We start from the raw sequence: 21938 nt of genomic DNA, 5'->3' as shown, positions 1-21938 counted from the left end.
CTGAGTAACATTCATGCCTGCAGAGATGAATCTGGGCAGGTGGACACCACTGGTTGGAGCAGAAGGGACAGAGGTAGAGGGGACAGAAGGTGCTGCAGTGAACTTGCTGTAGCTAGCAAGCTCCTGGATGAGCAGCTCCCTGAAGGCTAGCTGTGAGATGGGGGGCTGTCCACAGCTCTTGGCCATTTCCTTCTGGAGGATGAAGGAATTCACCACAGCAATGTCAATGAAATTATAGAAAAATGTCTTGTACCATTTCATGGTCTTGTGGACAACATTGTAGTATCCTATCAGTGCATCTGACAGGTCCACACCTCCCATGCCCTTGTTGTAGTCCTTCACAGCAGCTGGAATGGGGACAATTTTTTGTTGTCCCCTACCGTCCTTCACACGCCTGATGACGTGATCGCCACTGAAGGACTTGTGGATAGTTGTGCACATGACCACCTCTCTGGTATCCATCCATTTTACAAACAGCAGGCCATCTTCACGAATCCATTGCATGGTACCCCGCTTAGGCATGTCGTTCACCTTTGTTTTTGGAAAGCCCACTCTGTTGGTCCGAATGGTGCCACAAGCCCACACATTCTGCTTCCTCAGCTCTGTAAACAGGATAGGGCTTGTGTAGAAGTTGTCCACAAAGTATGTAGCCCTTCCCCAGCAGTTGAAAATCCAATAACTCCATAATGGAATCATAACTCAGTCCATTACCGGTAGCAAAACTGTTTTCCCCCTCATAAACAAAAAAATTGCAAGTGTAGGCACACACACAGAATCAGCCAAAACAAACAGTTTGTAACCCCATTTGGTTGGTTTGTTACGCATGTATTGTTTGAAGCTGATTCTGGCCTTTGAGGCTACCATCCTCTCATCGATGAACAGGTTCTGGGCAGGCTGAAAATAGGTCTTGCAGGCCTCAATGATGTTGGGGTAGAGAGGTTTGATTTTGCAGAGCCTATCAAACCTTGGTGTGCCTCTCTTCTTGTTATTCTCCCCATCAACTTCTGGGTCACTGATGTGAAGCGCCCGTGAGATAGTCAGAAACCTTTTACAAGACATGACAGTCATGGGGAAAGGCAGTTGATAGAAAGCTGACGTTTTCCAGTAGTCCCTTAGTGTTTTCAACTTCACCAGCCCCATGTAAATGACCATTGAAAGGTAGCAGAAAAGGTCTGACATGCCTCTTTCTTTCCTGCCTGCTTCTTAGCCCCGTACTTAATGGTGTTCGACACCAGGGAATCAACAACTGACGAGGTGAAAAAAGTTGAAAAAGTTGAAGGGGGCTGTACTTTGCAGTCATGTCTAGTTGAGGTCCTGGCTGCCTTTTGGGTCTAAAAACTGGTGGATTTGGTTCCACATCGTCTTCTAACACAGAGTGCCAACGACCATCTGACCCTCTGTCTGCAGGTTTCTCTCTTCCCCACCTCCGCTTCTTTGTCACTGACTTCACACCTCTAGATGGCCGGGTAGGTGTGGAGCGGGAGACAGCAGGCGTCCGGCTGGATGAACCAGCTTCAGAGGGAGATGGACACCTAGACATTGGCGCCTCATAATCAGAATCACTGCCACTGTGAAAGATTTTTTTTAAATCAGTAACAATACTTTCACGTATGAGCCCTGTATCAACAACATCAAATAAACATATATATATAGAGTACAGGGAACATAATCACTATGGTGAAGTGCTGTTCCATTCCATGTTTATGTAAAATAAATCTTAAAAATATATAACACACACACACACACACAGCATAGCCAATGTGTACTTTACACATTTCATTACTGATGATATTTTTATATACAGTGATCCCTCGCCACTTCGCGGTTCACTTATCGCGGATTCGCTATTTCGCGGATTTTCATAATGCATTTTTTTTTTTTTTTTGGTGCATTGTGCTCTGCATTCTGATTCGCTAAAAACTCACTCCCGCTTCTTGTATCAAAACATGCTACGAATTGTGCTATCATTTTGTCGTCTCGTGCAGTTATGTGTACGTACATAAAACAGCTTGGCAAATTTACATTAAGTTGGCCAAATTATCTTGTAATTTCGAACATCTCCTAAACCCATAATGTCGACGAAACGGCCTACACGTGAGTCACTGTATTTGTATACATGTAATAGTTGCTAATTGTAAAAAAAAAAAAAGTTTTCTATTTCGCGGATTTCACTTATCGCGGGTCATTTTCGGAACGTAACCCCCGCGATAAACGAGGGATTACTGTATTGCAAATAAAATAAGAAAATCTCCCAAAAAATCTCAAATGAATAATATTTGATATTATTAATTTCAAACAACGACATTAGCATTAGAACTTACCAGTCCGGCATGGCATTCTCGCCGTGCAGAAACATGTCTTCCGCCTGGGAGTTAAAACTAGCTTCGCTGAAAGATTAATCTTCCTGAAGCAACTCGGTCTCGCTTTCTCTATCAATTTCCTCTATAATTTGGGTTAAATCTGTATACCTAGACTTTGTTTTAGCTTTTCCTGCTTTATTCGCCATAATTTAAATATATAAACTTGCTGAAAATGCTATTGACTATGTACTGCTATGCGTAACACTCGTGGCTCCGTCAAGTAGAATTTGCAATGGCGAATGAAAATCTTTTACGCCAGAGTTTACGACAAAGGCTGGTCTTTGAACGTATAACCATTACATTGCCGTTTATATTGCCGTTTACCTCAGCTCATTGGCTATCTTCCAAGCTAGATTTCAAGATGATCAGTGGTCATTGGGCCAAAATACAGTCAATCAACAATAGACCGGTTCTACCATTGGTGCGCAATGATCTCATTGATTGGTGTCTTCAAATCGGTTTGTTTCGGTCAATACGTTCCGGGAAAAGAACCATCAAGTGTGGTTGTGTTAGTAACAACCAGAGGATTGCAATGAAACCAACCATGACTGGAAAAATGTTTGTTTAGTGTGTGTAATTACCACGAACGCTTCGTCCAAAGTTGAATGACACGCAAATCACGACGCAAGCGGTTTACAAATGTTTCGTGTTAGGCTATAAAAATGGATTTTATCAAACAAAACGAACATTCACTGTGTAGTTAGGACATTTGGCATTGCCACCAGAGGAAGATCTTCAAAGGTAAGCGATTTATTTTATTGTTATTTCTGACTTTCGTGACGCTAATGCTTGGTTGGAAAATGCTAGTAATACTTGTGTGTGCGGTGCGCCGTCCTCAGAAAATCGCATGGTTTGCTTTAAAAAAAAAATCTGACACAGCGACTTGATTAATAAGACGTTCATCTTTTAAATGATGTAAGATACATGTATTTACAAGAATGTTTAATATAACGAATGGTGTATTTAGAATGTTAGCACTCTGCAGTTTCACCGGATGTTGGCCTGGTGGAACGTTAGCGTCTCACCTACCCTAAAGAGGTTTTAAGACCACCAAGAAACATCTGATTTATCCCACTGCATTAATTAATAAGTGGGGTAGTAAATGAATCTGTTTAAGTCATAAGTAAAGGGACCAAATTAAAGAGTACAATTGCCCTTTCAAAAAGAGGCTGGCATGATTGACTGTGACAGCCACCCCCCTGGAGAGCAGCTCTCCTTTGATCCACAACCTAAGAAAAATCACCTGTTGTTTGGGTATCGTTATGTATATATGCCCTCCTATTGTTTAATTGTTTAGATAAAAAAAACATTGTTTCAAATACCCCTGCAGAGAGACACCCCCCCCCTCCAGGATATATCAAATGCATACACATGCTTTAACATATACACTATCTTGTTAAATAAACACTAACTAAAGTGTGACAGCTTCAAAGGAATAGATGCACTATATGTATAAATTAACACTCACTCTAAGAAGTGAGAACAGGTACAGGATGTCCTGACCGGATGCCCATATATTGGCACTCCCTAGAGCACGTGATAACTTCCAGCCAGGATGTCCTGACAGGATGCCCAAATATGGGCATGCACACGTCACCCGGACATAGGGTCATAAATCAAACGTTTGACGCGTGCCGTCTACTGTATTCTCTCTGAGGCAGTAGTGGTACCAATCCGGAAGCCAGGGAAGGACCCAACGAGGCCAACAAGCTACTGGCCAATTACTTTAACATCACATGTATGTAAGATTATGGAACGTATGATTACGGAGAGGCTAAATTACTTCCTGGAGAGCAGGTGGCTAGTATCAGGAAGGGTATGTGAACTATGGACCCAGTGCTCTGCTTAAAAGCAGAGATCATGAAGGCTCAGGTGAGCAAGGAGATGGTTATAGCTGTCTTTTTTTATGTGGAGAAGGCTTATGATATGATGTGGAAGGCGGGGTTGTTAATCAAGCTTGATAATATGGGGGTAGGAGGAAGAACATACAACTGGATAAAGGATTTCCTGTTTGGAAGGTCCATCCAGGTGAGGAAATCTATATCAGGCAGCTACCTGGTGGATAACGGTACACCACAGGAGAGCCTGATTAGTCCTCTGTTGTTCTCAATCATGATCAATGATGTTTACTCTCAGGTATATATTGGGAGGCTGTTATTTGCAGATGGGGCCTTAAAGAAGAGGGGAAGAAATGTAACATACCTAGTCAGGAAGGTACAGGAAGCAATTGATGAGGTAGAGCGGTGGGCATTCAGATTCTCTGTATAGAAAACTCAAGACAGTGTTCTTTACCAGGAGAAAAGGTGGGAGATGAGGTATACCTGATGTTATATAGGAGAAACTTGGAGAGGGTGGGGCCCTTCAAGTTCCATGGTGTATACTTTGACACTAGACTGACCTGGGCAGAACACATTGAGAGAGTGGTGGGAAGGAGTAAGAAGGTGGTAAATGTGATGCGCAGTCTGACTGGGAAGGAGTGGGGGGCTGGGCATTCCTCATTGAGGACCATGTACGTTGCATTGATCCGAACTGTAATAGACTATGGCAGTAGAGTGTATGGTTTGGCATCCCGGACCTCATTGGAAAGGCTAGAAGTTATACAGGGGCAAGGATTGTTATACAGGCGTTTCGGACCTCCCCAGTGGCTGCACTACAGTTGGAGATGGGGGATATGCCATTGCAGATTAGGAGACAGCAGCTGGCAATTAATTATTGGGTAAACCTACAGGGACAAAGGGGTGTCTCATCCCGCGAAAGGGATTTTACAGGCATGCCGGTAACATGAGCGAAGACAGACATGAGCTTTGGGTGGGTGGGTAATACCCAGGCGAAGGGACTGTATGGAAGGGAGTTTAGTCCAACGTTAGATATTCCTTTAGATCCACCATGGCTAATCCCGCCTCCAGTAGTTGATCTAGAACCGTTGGAGAGACTACAGAAAGATAGGGTGTTGATCCATCTGATTTGTTTTAAGATACGTCTGGATACTGTGTATCAGAATTCTGTGGCCATTTACAGAGATGGCTCAAAAGATCCAAGGACAGGACGTATTTGGTTAGCATTTGTAGTGCAGGAATGTGGGGTGGCAGTCAGGAAACATATTACAGATCATCTGGCTGTATATACGGTGGAGCTGATGGCCATACTGTTAGCCTTGCAATGGGTGAGGAAGTCAAGCCAGGCAGAGCAGTTCTAATTCATGTGCAGTGTTGAGTCTCTAGTTCTTTAGCTCACGTAGCAGACAAGACCTGCTTTATGAGGTGCTACAACCCATGGCAGGATTAGACAGATGGGTATATACAGATGAGATTTACTTGGGTCCCAGCCAATTATAGGGTGGAGGGGAATGAGGCAGTTGATGTACTGGCTAAACAAGCACTTAGTAGTGGGGATGTTGATGTTGTAGTTTCAATGAGCAAAGCAAAAAGCCTGATATGGACAGTGATGGTGCAGAGGTGGCAGGAGCAGTGAAATATAGATACTAAGGGCAAGCATTTATTTCAAGTACAGAGAAAAAGTCGGGGAGCGGTGAAACCCTCCCCTAACCACGATGCCCCGCTCTATGGGACTCCCGATCACGGCCGGTCTTGATACAACCCGGGATCGAACCAGGATCTGTAGTGACACCTCTAGCACTGAGATTTCCCACTCGGGAAAGATAGAGGCTGAGATCTAGTATTAGTTTAAAGAGTATATTGAGTAGAACGTCATTAGATATAGTCTCAAATATTTAATATGTTTTAAGAGCAATGGGGCTGGCAGGTAGGAGAGCCACTCTAGCTTTGCCCTCATGTTGGTGCTAGGAAGCAGGCTAGGTATCAACAGCCAACCCACTAGGGGCTGGAAGCTATATAGAGCTTCGATTGGTCAACAGCGTTGCGATGTCGCAGAGTATTTGCATACTCAGCTTTCCCCAACTTTTGTCCGGCCTGTTCATGCTCCCTCACCCATGGAAGTTAGGATATGCCATTTGTGTGGCTGCACAACTCCAACACCATCATTAAGTTTGCTGATGACATGACGGTGGTAGGCCTGATCACCGACGACGAGACTATAATAGGGAGGTCAGTGACCTGGCATTGTGGTGCCAGGACAACAACCTCTCCCTCAATGTCAGCAAGACAAAGGAGCTGATCGTGGACTACAGGAAACGGAGGACCGGGCATACCACCATCCACATCGACAGGGCTGTAGTGGAGCTGGTCGAGAGCTTCAAGTTCCTCGGTGTCCACAACACTAAGGAATGGTCCACACACACCAACACAGTCATGAAGAAGAAGCGGCAACGCCTCTTCCCCCTTAGGAGTTTGAAAAGATTTGGCACAGGCCCTCAGATCCTCAAAAAGTTATACATCTGTACCATTGAGACCATTTTGACTGGCTGCATCACAGCCCTGGTATGGCAAATGCTTGGCATCTGACCACAAGGCGCTACAGAGGGTAGTGAGTACGGCCCAGTACATCACTGGGGCCGAGCTCCCTGCCATCCAGGACCACTATACCAGGCTGTGCCAGAAGAAGGCCTGAAAAATTGTCTCGACTCCAGCCACCAAAATCATAGACTGTTCTCTCTGCTACCGCACGGCAAGCGGTACCAAGGCACCAAGTCTGAAACTAATAGGACCCTGAACAGATTCTACCCGCAAGCCATAAGACTGCTAAATAGTTAACCAAATAGCTACCCAGACTATCTGCATTGACTTTTTTTGCAATAATTATTTTGCCTCATTAAACATGCTGCTGCTACAGTTTATTATCTACCTGTTGCCTAGTCACTTTACCCCTACCTGCACTCAGTGACCAGTTTATTAGTTACCCGGTCAGACCCCCTTTGTCTCCAAAACATCCTGAATTATTTGGGGCATGGAAACATAGGTCCCTTGATACCGATTGAGCAAACAGAAAAACATTCCCCACACCATTACACCACCAGCCTGTGTACCGTTGACACCAGGGAAGAGTGGACAAATCCTGACTCTCATCAGCATGACGCAACAGAAACCGGGATTTGTCGGACCAGGCGATTCCACTCAATTATCCAGTGTTGGTAATCGCGCAACCTATTGGAGACTATTCTTGTTTTTAGCTGATAGAAGTGGAACCCGGTGTGGTCATCTGCTGCAATAGCCCATACATACGTGCCAAGGGCCGACGAGTTGCGAGTTTCAAAATGGCATTCTGCACACTACAGATGGACTGCGCCATTATTTCCCTATTTGTTTCCGTCTGTTAGCTTGCAAGATTCTTGCCATTCTCCTCTGACCTCTCATCAACGAGCTGTTAGCGCCCACAGGCTGTTTTTTGTTTGTCGTGCCATTCTCGGTGAACCCTAGACACTGTCGTGCGTGAAAAGCTAATTTTGCCCATTCTAATGTTCAACTGAACAGTAACTGAATACCTCAATGCCTGTCTGCCTGCTTTATACTGCAAGCCACAGTCACGTGACTCACCATTTGTGAACATGGTGGTGTACCTAATAAACTGGCCTCTGCTTATTAGGTACATTGACTCAGTATTGGTACCCCGTGTGTACACAGTGGCTTGCGAAAGTATTCACCCCCTTTGGCATTTTTTCCTATTTTGTTGTCTTGCAACCTGAAATATTTTTTTTGGGGGGGGGTTTGTATCATTTGATTTACACAACATGCCTACCACTGAATAAATATTTTCCCTTGTGAAACAAGAAAATAAGACCCCCGAAAAACTTGAGCGTGCATAACTATTCACCCCCCCAAAAGTCAATACTTTGTAGAGCCCACCTTTTGCAGCAATTACAGCTGCAAGTCTCTTGGGGTATGTCTCTATAAGCTTGGCACAGCTAGCCACTGGGATTTTTGCCCATTCTTCAAGGCAAAACTGCTCCAGCTCCTTCAAGTTGGATGGGTTCCGCTGGTGTACAGCCATCTTTAAGTCATACCACAGATTCTCAATTGGATTGAGGTCTGGGCTTTGATTAGGCCATTCCAAGACATTTAAAAATGTTTCCCCTTAAACCACTCGAGTGTTGCTTTAGCAGTATGCTTAGCGTCATTGTCCTGCTAAAAGGTGAACCTCCGTCCCAGTCTCAAATCTCTGGAAGACTGAAACAGGTTTCCCTCAAGAATATCCTTGTATTTAGCACCATCCAACATTCCTTCAATTCTGACCCGTCTCAGTCCCTGCCGATGAAAAACATTCCCACAGCATGATGCTGCCACCACCATGCTTTACTCTGGGGATGGTGTTCTCGGGGTGATGAGAGGTGTTGGGTTTGCGCCAGTGTTTTCCTTGATGGCCAAAAAACTCAATTTTAGTCTCATCTGACCAGAGTACCTTCTACCATATGTTTGGAGAGTCTCCCACATGCTTTCAGGCGAACACCAAACGTGTTTGTTAATTTTATTACTTTAAGCAATGGCTTTTTTCTGGCCACTCTTCCGTAAAGCCCAGCTCTGCGGAGTGTACGGCTTAAAGTGGTTCTATGGACAGATACTCCAATCTCTGCTGTAGAACTTTGCAGCTCCTTCAGGGTTATCTTTGGCCTCTGTTGCCGCTCTGATTAATGCCCTACTTGCCTGGTCCGTGAGTTTTGGTGGGCGGCCCGCTCTTGGCAGGTTTGTTGTGGTGCCATATTCTTTCCATTTTTAAATAATGGATTTAGTGGCGCTCTGTGGGATGTTTTAAGCTTCTGATATTTTTTTATAACCAAACCCTCACCTGTTTGGAGAGCTCCTTGATCTTCATGGTGCCACTTGCTTAGTGGTGTTGCAGACTCTGGAGCCTTTCAGAACAGGTGTATATATACTGAGATCAGGTGACAGATCATGTGACACAGGTGGACCTTATTTAACTAATTATGTGACTTCTGAAGGTAATTGGTTGCACCAGATCTTATTTAGGGTCTTCCTAGCAAAGGGGGTGAATACATATGCACGCACCATTTTATTTTTTTGAATCAAGTAATTTTTAAAATTTCACTTCACCAATTTGGACTATTTTGTGTGTGTACATTACATGAAACCCAAATAAAAATATATTTATATTACAGGTTGTAACGCAACAAAACCAGAAAAAGGCCAAGGGGGATGAATACTTTTGCAAGGCACTGTAACCAAGTTATCGTTACTCATTGTGCATTTATTCCTTGTGTTAGAATTTTAGTCTATTATTTAACATTTTTTCTCTGCATTGTTGGGAAGAGCCATTAAGTAAGCATTTCACTGTTAGTTTACGAAGCAAGTGACAAATGTATTTGTTTTTGTTGATTTTAACTCCGATTGTTATTTTGTGGAATTCAAACAGCAGCATTCTATATGTATTAATCAATTGTTATTTTGGTTTATCTATAAAAAAAAAATACATTTTTCAAAAACAAGAAAACCAGTAAAACAGCCTCAAAGAAGTCTGGTGCACTTTTTATTGGTTCAGAGACAAAACATTTGCTGTGTGTGAAAATCTTTAGGGCACTTGTTCCTCCTTGTACCATATCCAATCTTAAAGAGACCTTCCTGTCCATCTCCATTTCAAGTCGTGAGAACATTATGAAAAAGACAGACACATGACAAAAAAATTATGGCATGTTTCCCCCCCCCAAAAAAAATACAAAGTAAAAGAACTTAAACAAGAATCACTTTCATAGTTTAACAAAATAAATTACATTGACAACTCTTTTTTTATAAAAAAAATATGACTTCAGTGCATTTTCTTTGCAAAGCGCTCACTGTTCCTTCAATATACCACCTCATATACCATATTTTAAAATACCCTGACATCAATGCAATGGCCTTAAAGGGATAGTTTGGGGTTTTGGCAATTCATTTTTATTTCTCTGCATCCAGTATGAATGAAGGTAGAGGTGCTGTAGTTTCGCAAGCCAATGCTAACTAGCTTAGTGCAAAGACTGGAAGTCTCCGGGTACAGCTAGTTAGCATTGGCTTGCGAAACTACCTCTAACCCTTAACTATCCCTTTAAGGATACGAACAGTCATCACGCCACACAGGAACCCCCTTTCTGGAAACACAGAGTGCATATCAAAACTTCACAGCCTTTTCATCTTTGTCGTCATCTCAAGACACAAAACCAGACAGAAAAGGCACAAGTAACTACAGTTTGAGTAATACTGGACAAAGAGAAAACAACATGTGCATTTATTGTTGATTAAAGATTTTGGTCATTTACAAATGTATTCATATTTATTTTACATATATATATTAAGATAGCAGTATCAATAGAGATACAGAAAGTAAGATCGAGAGATTTAAAGAAATCGTCAAAAAGAAAAAAGTGCATTTTATAACAAACCTGAATATTGCAGAAGAACTAACATTTAAGTTAACAATTGTATTGAAAACTGTATAAAAACAAAGCAATACAAAACCCAAAAACAAGAGTAGCAACAAAAAGCGCAAAGGACGCATGACGTATCAAAGAGTGGAGACTAAGTGCTCTGGTCTTGATTGGTTGAGTCTCCGCCTTTAGCTCCTCCCTCTACCAATTCTGAACCAGTCGCTCTGGACCCCAACCCTGGTGGCTCCTGCCTCTCAAACAGCTGTCCAATCCTGTGTGTGGGAGGGGGGGACGGTCCTGCCTGGCCATGTGAGGGCCATCGTTCTCTGGTCTCTGCCTCAGACCTGTGTGAGTGGGAGGAGCTGTGATATTGCTTTGTGTTTATCATCTCTGAGTCCATCCTACCCTGCTGCGAGGTGGAGGGTTTGGAATGTATGGGTGGGGTTAAACTGGGAATGCACAGCCCTGATTGGCTGGCTCCTACTACTTCCTGGCTGTCTGACCAGTGGTCCCCAGGAGTTCTGAGCCCTTGAGTTCTGGGGGTCCTGCACCAGGGGGCTTCCCTCCTGGTCTGGCCCAGTAGAAGCCCCTCCATCGGGGGAGAGGAGGCCAAGGTGGGGGTAGTGGGGTGGGAGCGGGGACGAGCCTGCACCATCTGAATGCCCCCAATGGAGATCATCAGGTAGGGCACCCTGGCCTGCTGTGAGTGCAGAGGCAGGTGGCTGAAGATTCGGTCCATGGACTGGGACTGGGCTTTAGGGCTGTCACTGGGGGACAGATGGAAAGCTGGGGGGAATGACAGGCAGGGCTCTGGACCAATCTGCCCTTCACTTGGTGTTCCTATTCTCTCCTGTTGGGGGAGCAAGGACCTCATCATTACTTTACACAGTAGAACAAAACACTGAACTTGTTTTCACATTGCCTTTGGCTAAACTGGGCTTCCAATGCAGGTTTTAAAACACAGGGGAGGGAAGCAACAAGACGCAACCACAGGCATTAAACACCATCAACCATCAAAAGTAAATTTACAAAGTATAGCATAGTTATGTATTTAGGCCTCTGCTATTCTCATATAGTGAGTGTTAGCTTAGTACCAAATACGACCCTTTATGAATTATTGTTGAATCATATTTATTTCAGTGGCACTAGTGTATTAAATATCTCTCTTTTACAAGAGTTAATTTTAGTAAGTCAAACAATTTGACATGGGAATATAACCTATAACTTGTCTCTATGTCATCTAGCTTGCACATAAATTACTTTTTATAAAAGTACTATCAGAACTTGTCCAATATGCTTGGTCTAAGGCAATACGATGCATTTACTACTGACCATTACTGACAATGTAGTTATGTGGAGGGATGGCTAATTACATCTCATTTTGTAACTGACAAGAATAACTGTGGATTAAAATAACATGAAAAACTACAGGATCAGAAAGTGAATTAAATACATAACTTACCATTGAACCCACCTGTCTGCGATCGCTGGCCATCAAACTGGGGATGTCCCATGGCAAACGACTGGGTGAGCTGCGAGGTCTATGCTGAACCCCCAGGGGGGAGGGAGAGGCCCGGGCCCACAACACCCGATACTGGCTAGGGGACATCGGCCGGAGAGGGGCGAGAGGCCGCATGGGGTACAGGGGAGATAGAGCTCTGATTGGGGATGGTCCTCTCTTGGGGGAAGGCGAGAGGTGTCGGTTGTGGGAGGCCAGCTCCCGTCTGGGGGAAATGCTTCGGATGGGAGAGCAGCTCTCACTGCTAGGGGAGAAGGCCCTGGGGGAGGCATCCCAGCCCCGGCAGGAGAACAGTGCCCTCCGGCTTTCTGGAGAGGAAGCATGCCCGCTGGGCCACATTCTACGGCTGGGAGAGAGCTCCTGGCTGGGACAGGGGCTGGGATCTGGCTGGAGTTCTGGGGCTGAGGGGTCAGGCGTGCCCTGCTGGGTCCGTCTTCCGCTGCTGGAGTGCCCCCTTGCGGACAGACTGCGGTCGGAGGAGCAGGATGAGGGCAGCTCATCGTGAGATGAGGACTCTTCCTCTTCCTCATCATCGTCCTCCTCTGAATCATCCACGTCAGAGAACTGGTGCTCATCCTGGTCCTCGGAGCCAGACAAATGCTCTACAATACCTCCTGATGAGAAGAGGGGGAAACTTACACTATGCCTAATTCTCCAAACTCCAGTCCTCCAGTCTACACCTAAATGAACACAGTTGTGTTCAGTAGTCACGAAATGGAAGCAGTTAGAAACAGAGTGAAATGGGGAGGTACTATCAGAACTTGTCCAATACGAAACGCTTGGTCTAAACTAGTTCCAGATTGAAAGGCAAGACTGAAAACCAGCAGACAATGCAGCTCTCCAGATACGGAGTTCATCTAAGTCACTCTGGACTTAGTGAGCTGTAAAAGTATTGGGACACTGACATTTGAAGTTGTTTTGGCTTTGTACTCCAGCACTTTGGATTTGACTATGAGCTTCAATAAAAATAGAATATGTTTCTAAACACTTCTACAATAATGTGGACGCTACCATGATTATAAATAGTCCTGAATGAATCGTGAATAATGATGAGTGAGAAAGTTAGACGCACAAATACGCTAATCTCCCCTTCTATTGTAATGGTGAGAGGTTAGCATGTCTTGGGGGTATAATACTTGTGTCTAACTTTCTCACTCATCATTATTCACGATTCATTCAGGAATATCCATAATCATGGTAGAATCCACATTAACGTAGAAGTGTTTAGAAAATTATATTGTTATTTACAATAAAAGTGACTCTAAAATGACACGATACATTATTTACCATTCATTACTATTGGGCAAAAACATTTCTGAACACAAAAACTGAAAATGCATTCAACAGGTTTGTAGAGTCACAAGCTTGATGTAATCATTGCATGCTAGGAATATGGGACCAAATTCAAAAACTTTGACTACTTTAAAACACATTACTAAATTTGTCCCAATACTTTTGGTCCCTGAAAATGAGGGGACTACGTACAAAAAGTGCTGTAATTTCTAAACGGTTCACCAGATTTGGATGAAATGACCCTCAAATTAAAGCTGACAGTCTGCACTTTAACCTCATAGTCATTGTATCATTTCAAATCCAAAGTGATGGAGTGCAGAGCCAAAACATAAAAAAAATTGGGCACTACCACAATACTTGGAGCTCACTGTATACAAACACACATTCATACACACAAACACATGAAATGGGCACAAGGACCAGGACAGGCTGGCTTCCTATCCAACATAACATTCTATCAACCTGATATTATAAATAGCAAGCAGATGGACAAGGTTTGATTTAATGGAATCGTGCTGCTGTTTCCATTCATGAAGTCTAACAGCTGGCTTTTGAATGGAAGGGTTATTTGAATGGGCTGTCCTCGGCTCAGTGTTGAGTGCAGTCTGCTACCGGGAGGGATTGAGAGAGGGATGGGTGGCATTGAGCCTGCACAGAGAGGGGGTGGATGTGAATGTCTGGAATGCTGTTCTTTAAAGGCCAGGACTGCAGCCTTGAAAACAACACTGTACATCTCTCCCATCCTGCAGCAGAAACAGACTCTATGGAATGTATTTGGCCATGTATTCTTTATGTATTAATTTAATATTTTTAATTTCTCTTTAGCACGACAGAGGAACGAGAATAGCAACATATTGCCTTACATATCCAACATACATGGCATGCCCAGTTCCAGTTTCTTTAGAGGAGCAGATATAGCTACAAGGCTAGCTATCGAGTCAGGTTTGAGGAAAGATGTTTGATGGGTGAAGTTTCCTCCCTATGGTATTGTACCTGCTTCCTCGGTCTCTGGCTCGTCCAGTGAAGACCCAGACGTTCCCATTGACTGGCACTTCTTCCCATGAGCCTTGGACTTCATGTGCTTGGTAAGGTTCCCTATGAAGACAAGGAAAACAAGAACAGCAAAGCCGAATTAGACTGAACCGGAGCAGGGTAGATGAGGAATAATTGATGGTGCGGGGAGAGACCAGAGTACAACCAAATAGTCGAGCATAGCTAGGTTTGCAAAATTCTGGGAACTTTCAATAAATTCCCTGTTTTTTCCAGAATCCCAGTTGGAAGATTCCCAGAATCAGACCATTAGCTATGAAACTTGAAACTGAGCTCAGGTGCATTCTGTTTCCGTTCATCATTCTTGAGATGTTTCTACAACTTGAACTTGAATATGATTTTGAAAGGCACACACCTGTCTATATAATGTCTCACAATTGACAGTGCATGTCAGAGCAAAAACCAAGCCATGAGGTCGAAGGAATTGTCCGTAGAGCTCCGAGACAGGATTGTGTCGAGGCACAGATCTGGGGAAGGGTACTAAAACATTTCTGCAGCATTGAAGATCTCCAAGAACATAGTGGCCTCCATCATTTTTAAATGGAAGAAGTTTGGAACCACCAAGACTCTTTCTAGAGCTGGCCACCCAGCCAAACTGAGCAATCGGGAGAGAAGGGCTTTGGTCAGGGAGGTGACCAAAAACCCGATGGTCATTCTGACAGAGCTCCAGAGTTCCTCTGTTGAGATGGGAGAATCTTCCAGAAGGACAACCATGCAGCACTCCACCAATCAAATCAAAGTTTATTTGTCACATGCGCCGAATACAACAGGTGTAGACCTTACAGTGAAATGCTTACTTACAGGCTCTAACCAATGGTGTGGGAAAAAAATATGTGTGTGTGTGTGTAGGTAAGTAAAGAAATAAAACAGTAAAAAGACATTTGAAAATAAGAGTAGCAAGGCTATATACAGACACCTGTTAGTCAGGCTTATTGAGGTAGTATGTACATGTAGGTATCGTTAAAGTGACTATGCATATAAGATAAACAGAGAGTAGCAGCAGCGTAAAAGAGGGGTTGGGGGGCTCAAAATGCAAATCGTCCAGGTAACCATTTGGTTACCTGTTCAGGAGTTGTATGGCTTGGGGGTAAAAACTGTTGAGAAGCCTTTTTGTACCGTAGACTTGGCACTCCGGTACCGCTTGCCATGCGGTAGTAGAGACAACAGTCTATGACTGGGGTGGCTGGGGTCTTTGACAATTTTTAGGGCCTTCCTCTGACACCGCCTGGTGTAGAGGTCCTGGATGGCAGGCAGCTTTGCCCCAGTGATGTACTACCCTCTGAAGTGCCTTGCGGTCGGAGGCCGAGCAATTGCCGTACCAGGCAGTGATGCAACCGGTCAGGATGCTCTCGATGTTGCAGCTGTAGAACCTTTTGAGGATCTCAGGACCCATGCCAAATCCTTTTGGTTTCCTGAGGGGGAATAGGCTTTGTCGTGCCCTCTTCACGACTGTCTTGGTGTGTTTGGACCAATCTAGTTTGTTGTTGATGTGGACACCAAGGAATTTGAAGCTCTCAACCTGCTCCACTACAGCCCCGTCGATGAGAATGGGGACGTGCTCGGTGCTCCTTTTCCTCTAGTCCACAATCATCTCCTTAGTCTTGGTTACGTTGAGGGATAGGTTGTTATTCTGGCACCACCCGGCCAGGTCTCTGACCTCCTCCCTATAGGCTGTCTCGTCGTTGTCGGTGATCAGGCCTACCACTGTTGTGTCGTCAGCAAACTTAATGATGGTGTTGGAGTCGTGCCTGGCCATGCAATCGTGGGTGAACAGGGAGTACAGGAGGGGACTGAGCACGCACCCCTGGGGAGCTCCAGTGTTGTGAATCAGCGTGGCAGATGTGTTGCTACCTACCCTCACCACCTGGGGGCGGCCTGTCAGGAAGTCCAGGATCCAGTTGCAGAGGGAGATGTTTAGTCCCAGGTTCCTTAGCTTGGTGATGAGCTTTGAGGGTACTATCAGGCCTTTATGATAGAGTGGCCAGACGGAAGACACTCCTCAGTAAAAGGCACATTACAGCCGGCTTGGAGTTAGTCAAAAGGCACCTAAAGGACTCTCAGACCATGAGAAACAAGATTCTCTGGTCTGATGAAACCAAGAATGAACTCTTTAGCCTGAATGCCAAGTGTCACATCTGGAGGAAACCTGGCACCATCCCTACGGTAAAGCATGGTGGTGGCAGCATCATGCTGTGGGGATGTTTTTCAGCGGACAACGCAGGAGTAGCTTCGAGACAAGTCTTTGAATGTCCTAGAGTGGCCCAGCCAAAGCCCGGACTTGAACCCAATCGAACATCTCTGGAGAGACCTGAAAATTGCTGTGCAGCGACGCTCCCCATCCAACCTGACAGAGCTTGAGAGGATCTGCAGAGAAGAATGGGAGAAACTCCCCAAATACAAGTGTGCCAAGTTTGTAGCGTCATACCAAAGAAGACTTAAGGCTATAATCGCTGCCAAAGGTGCTTCAACCAAGTACTGCTTAAAGGGTCTGAATACTTATGTAAATGTGATGTCAGTTTCTTTTTTTTTTATACACTGCTCAAAAAAATAAAGGGAACACTTAAACAACACAATGTAACTCCAAGTCAATCACACTTCTGTGAAATCAAACTGTCCACTTAGGAAGCAACACTGATTGACAATAAATTTCACATGCTGTTGTGCAAATGGAATAGACAAAAGGTGGAAATTATAGGCAATTAGCAAGACACCCCCAAAAAAGGAGTGATTCTGCAGGTGGTGACCACAGACAACTTCTCAGTTCCTATGCTTCCTGGCTGATGTTTTGGTCACTTTTGAATGCTGGCGGTGCTCTCACTCTAGTGGTAGCATGAGACGGAGTCTACAAACCACACAAGTGGCTCAGGTAGTGCAGTTCATCCAGGATGGCACATCAATGCGAGCTGTGGCAAAAAGGTTTGCTGTGTCTGTCAGCGTAGTGTCCAGAGCATGGAGGCGCTACCAGGAGACAGGCCAGTACATCAGGAGACGTGGAGGAGGCCGTAGGAGGGCAACAACCCAGCAGCAGGACCGCTACCTCCGCCTTTGTGCCAGGAGGTGCACTGCCAGAGCCCTGAAAAATGACCTCCAGCAGGCCACAAATGTGAAGCCATATGGCTCTTCTCGCAGGCTCTATTTCCTTATGTTGTTTTTTCCTGGTTATATGTTCATTGAACAACACAGCAGTTTTCCGGCATTTTTTGTTATTTCTGTATAATAAGAAAATTGACAAAGTTGGCTCTTTTACAATGGGGGTCAACGGGAAAGAATGTTTGTTTTCCCCAATTTGTGGGCGTGGTCGAGGGGAATTCCTTCTTATGACGTGACTATCAACTTGGAGTATAGCTAATCGTTAAAGAAACTGCTCAACCATATACGAAGCAGAGCGACACTGAATGCCATATTATGACTTGGGGGCCTATTTAGAAAGGTCACACCTCCTCTTCCTCACCTTTGGTTTTGAAGGCGAAGTTGCAGTGTTTGCAGATGTAGGGCCGGAGATCCGTGTGTGTTCGAATGTGCTTCCTTAGCATGCTGGGCTTCTTACAGCGGATCCCGCACTCTCCGCACACATAGTTTCCTCTGCCGCGACCCCGCACATACACATACTCCTCATTACACTTGTACCTGATGGGAAAGAGGGAGAGAGAGAGGAAGTGGGGGGATAGAGAGTGAGAAAAGATAAACAAAATACATAGTAAGTTAAAAGTAGGTAAAGATAGCTCCCTGGGCCTACTCTACACAAGGCACTCTTCACATCAGAACAGGTTAGCCCCACTAAACCCCGGCTTCCTTTAAGTCCCCCTGTAGTTCGCTCTCTCCAGCCTGTCTACGCCTGTAGCAGGCAGGCAGGCAGGTAGACAGAGAACCCAACCTTTATCCTCAGTTTGGTTGGCTCGGTCAACAACAGCAGCAGCTACAGAGAGGGAAGCCTGGCTTTAGCCAACTGCCCTCAAAGTTACAATACATACAAAATCCAACTCTACATTTCGCCCTACTCTATAAAAGACTAGTTTATATGTTGTTTTTAATGCTTACGAAAATACTATGCACTACCCAGCATGATGTACACTCATCTTTAAATAGAGAATTTGTCATACAGTATACTAGATCAACATGAATAAAGATCAGTATTCGCATTGGGCTTTCCAATGAGGCAACAACAGTACTTTGAACACATTCTTACTCAACTGAGAAACAGTCTCCAGAGTGCCATTCTATTGCATTCACTCAGTACAGCTTGTGTCTGCACACTGACACACATTTCGTGGCATGGCTAAAAATATTGCCTCACATTTCCAGCAGAGCGAGACTCAAGCTGCACACATCTGCCTTTCAATCAGGGAGCACTCAAGGTGTTCCTGCAAGGAAGCTGACAAATCATTCCCAGTTGTACAATGGCATCATGACTGATAGAGCAAACAGATGTGACGAAGCACAACTCTTCCTATTACTCTTTTAGATGGGGAAAGCAGCAACAACGGATGGTGATGCCATTGATGGAATGCAACAGTGCTTTGAGTCACTATTGTGAGTGCACAGGCACACGGCATACACCCAGCAGGTGAAACAGGACAAAGTAAGTGAAAAATTACATAAACACTGACAATTTCAATCTGCTTCTGGTTGTGATGATGCTGGGCATGAATGTGACTGAATTATGGTAAACCCTGCATCCTGTTGAACTTCATACAATACAATATGATAAACACACTGATCATGACCTCACAGGTTAACAGTGGAATGAGCTAAGCTGACTATGTCACCAAGCCAATGAGAAAATGTGATAATGTATTTACTCCATAAAAATGTATGTCTGGCTGTGTTAAGAGCAACTAGACAGTTGCAGCTGCACTAAATGCAGATTAAGGAGATTAAACCCAATGTTCCGCTGTCACAGAGGACGCCCACGGCTCCTTTAGTTTAGGAGAAAAGCGACAGTGAGGAAAAAGCCTGCCATGTTACAGCATCTGTTTCTCCAACTGAATAATGTTAATGTGCTCCAGAGAGCCCCCCAGTCAGTCCCTCCTCTCTCACAGACGTGACTTAATTGGATCAGGATGAAAACATACAAGTCATTAAAACCACAAAACAGAGCTGAGCTGCCTGCATGCCGTGTATTTATAGAAAGTAGTGATGTGTGTTGTGTTCCGATGACGGCAGTCGTGGTTGAGAACACAGAGAAGAGAGGTAGAATGAATGACACACTGTTTCTGGAGTGCTACATGCATTGTGTGTGTGTTTGTGTGTTCCCCAATATTTGCAAGATTTAAGTGTCCCAGACAAGTTTTAAAGATAAGGTTGAAATGTGCACGCACGAGAAACTCATTTGCGCATTCTTCTGCTCATAGTGCGAGATGGCCAACGAGCCCTGATGGATGCTGTTAAATTCTCCAGATTAAGACTGGGACATCACAAACATGTTCAGACATGTTTGATATTTTTGCTGTTGTCTGAGATGTGTTAAGAGGGGACACCCATACGAACAGCGGCACTAACCCGTAGAAACGCATGTCAAGTACCTCTGCTGAGTCCCCAACAAACGGTTGTTCCGGTTTTCAGGGAAAATGGTCCATCTTAACTCTTCCTCCACATTTACTGGACTGGTTGAACAGTGCAGAAGAGAACCTCCCAACAGTTTTTTCCCCTTCTCCTCAAGACCAGTATGTAGGCCATTATAGGGGATCTAGTTTCAGGCGTTTATTTTACGCCTGCTACGTTAGGTTAATCTGTTGACTACGGAACCAAGAGAGAAGTCAGCTGTAGCATATTGTATTTTTTGCTGTGCAACCTGGAAATTGGATTTGAGCACAGTGCTTCTAGAAAAATCTCCCAGATGTCTAAATTCTGTTTATGTCACTGTGTTGTTTCCTGATGAGCAGCAGCTGTTCCCCATTCCCCAAGTCAATCTTCCCCGTTTAGCATGCATCACATTTCATGCTAAAATCACCGCTTAAATCGATTGCGTTACTCAATGAATTGGTAAAAAATTATTTTGAGATTTGGCCATGGAAAAAAAGGTCTCCCAAAATGCTAATGTTGCAAAATCTTTGCAATGGCTAGTTTCAGAAAGCCAAAGTGTGGATTGCAGTCACTCCTTTTCCATAGACTGCTTTCAATTTAAACAAATATTTACATATGTAAAATCACTAAACTATCCCTTTAAGGTCTAAACTTTATGGCTTGTAAATTGTAAACCCCTGTTAGCAACCACTGATGATAGTTATAGATGTGGGGGGACATAACCTGTCGGTGGGCCATCTATAGCTAATTTCCTGCGTGTCTACACAATCCAATATGCCATCTCTATTTAGAACAACAAAAAGTAAACAAAAATGACCAGTCTTCAAGCTTGGTAAGAGATCATTATTAAATATGTTTAAGTGATTGATAAGACTGAACTAGATCAAAGGAAATCCAATAATCAATGTTGTGTTGCACCTTTAACCAATAACATAACAAATTAACAAAAATACAAAGACTTGATTGTCTTTATTAAGACATCATCTATATAACATTTCTGACAGACTGCCCAGCCAGCCTGAGCCGCCTGCACCCCCGACCACCACCAGTCTAGTACATTTCTCAACTTTTTCCAAACACAATATACATTAACACAAAGAAACAGCAAATCCTCCATATAATTAATCTCATAGGCCTAATAGTACTGTAGAGCTCCTTTTACTTGCACACAAAATAGCTGGGTCGCCCCATCCTGTTCCTAGAGGTCCAACACCCTGCAGCGCCCCAACCCAACACACCCCACTCAGCTTTAGGATCTTAGAGAAACATTAATTATTGGTTTTGGGTGTGTTAGGCCAAGGCCAGAGTGACAATCCACAAGACGGAAGACCCCCAGGGCCAGGTTTGAGCAGTCCAGTAGCTAGGGATTGACAAAAAAGGTATCTCCCCTGACTTGGGCATGTTTTCAATAGACTCCTTTTGTAGTACTACATTCCATATAAGGCATCCAGACCTTATGAAAGTGCCCAGTATACCCTTAATAAATAAATCCTGGTGATACATAACTTGATATTTCTGCTATCCATTGTGATATTGAGGGAGGATAACCAACCTTCCAATTAATGGCAATGCTTAGCCGCTATAAATGCTTGGTTACACAGTTTATTCTGATAAGTCTCCAGTATCAACATTTCCAAGCAAACAAAAACAGGGAGAAGGGAATCTGTAGACATGCTGAGATAAAATAATATACTCTTTGCCAGAATTCCGCCAGCCTTCACAAGACCATAACTTATGCAAATATGTCCCCTTTTGAGTTTTACACCTCCAGCAGAGGAATTACACTTCTGAGTGCATGTAATTAAGTTTCACTTGCATATAGTACAGCCTATGGACTGTCTTAAAACTGCAGTAATTTATGTCTGAGATTATATGAACATGACTGGGCATTCAAACATATCTGTATCCATGAATCATCATCAATAGT

At 44.1% G+C, this 21938-nt stretch overlaps 1 protein-coding gene across 5 annotated transcripts in view; it reads right to left on the bottom strand.

Annotated features, from left to right (window-relative positions):
• Positions 1–9742: 9742 nt before the first annotated feature.
• The window catches only part of LOC139574016 (transcription factor HIVEP3-like), a 93235-nt gene continuing 81039 nt past the window's right edge, over positions 9743–21938 (bottom strand). For 2 of the 5 annotated variants that reach the window (XM_071398112.1, XM_071398113.1), the window contains exons 4-7: positions 17940–18115; positions 14432–14533; positions 12089–12825; positions 9743–11476 (exon numbers count right to left, since the gene is read on the bottom strand). In XM_071398112.1, coding sequence (XP_071254213.1) covers positions 10778–11476; positions 12089–12825; positions 14432–14533; positions 17940–18115 — 1714 coding nt within the window. In that variant the 3' untranslated portion in view covers positions 9743–10777. The remainder of the gene's footprint in view (positions 11477–12088; positions 12826–14431; positions 14534–17939; positions 18116–21938) is intronic. The other 3 variants (XM_071398114.1, XM_071398116.1, XM_071398115.1) reach the window with 3 other exon arrangements.

Source organism: Salvelinus alpinus, chromosome 4 (assembly GCF_045679555.1).
Source record: "Salvelinus alpinus chromosome 4, SLU_Salpinus.1, whole genome shotgun sequence".
In the NCBI taxonomy this organism is placed as follows: domain Eukaryota; kingdom Metazoa; phylum Chordata; class Actinopteri; order Salmoniformes; family Salmonidae; genus Salvelinus; species Salvelinus alpinus.
This window is presented reverse-complemented; position numbering and strand designations above follow the sequence as displayed.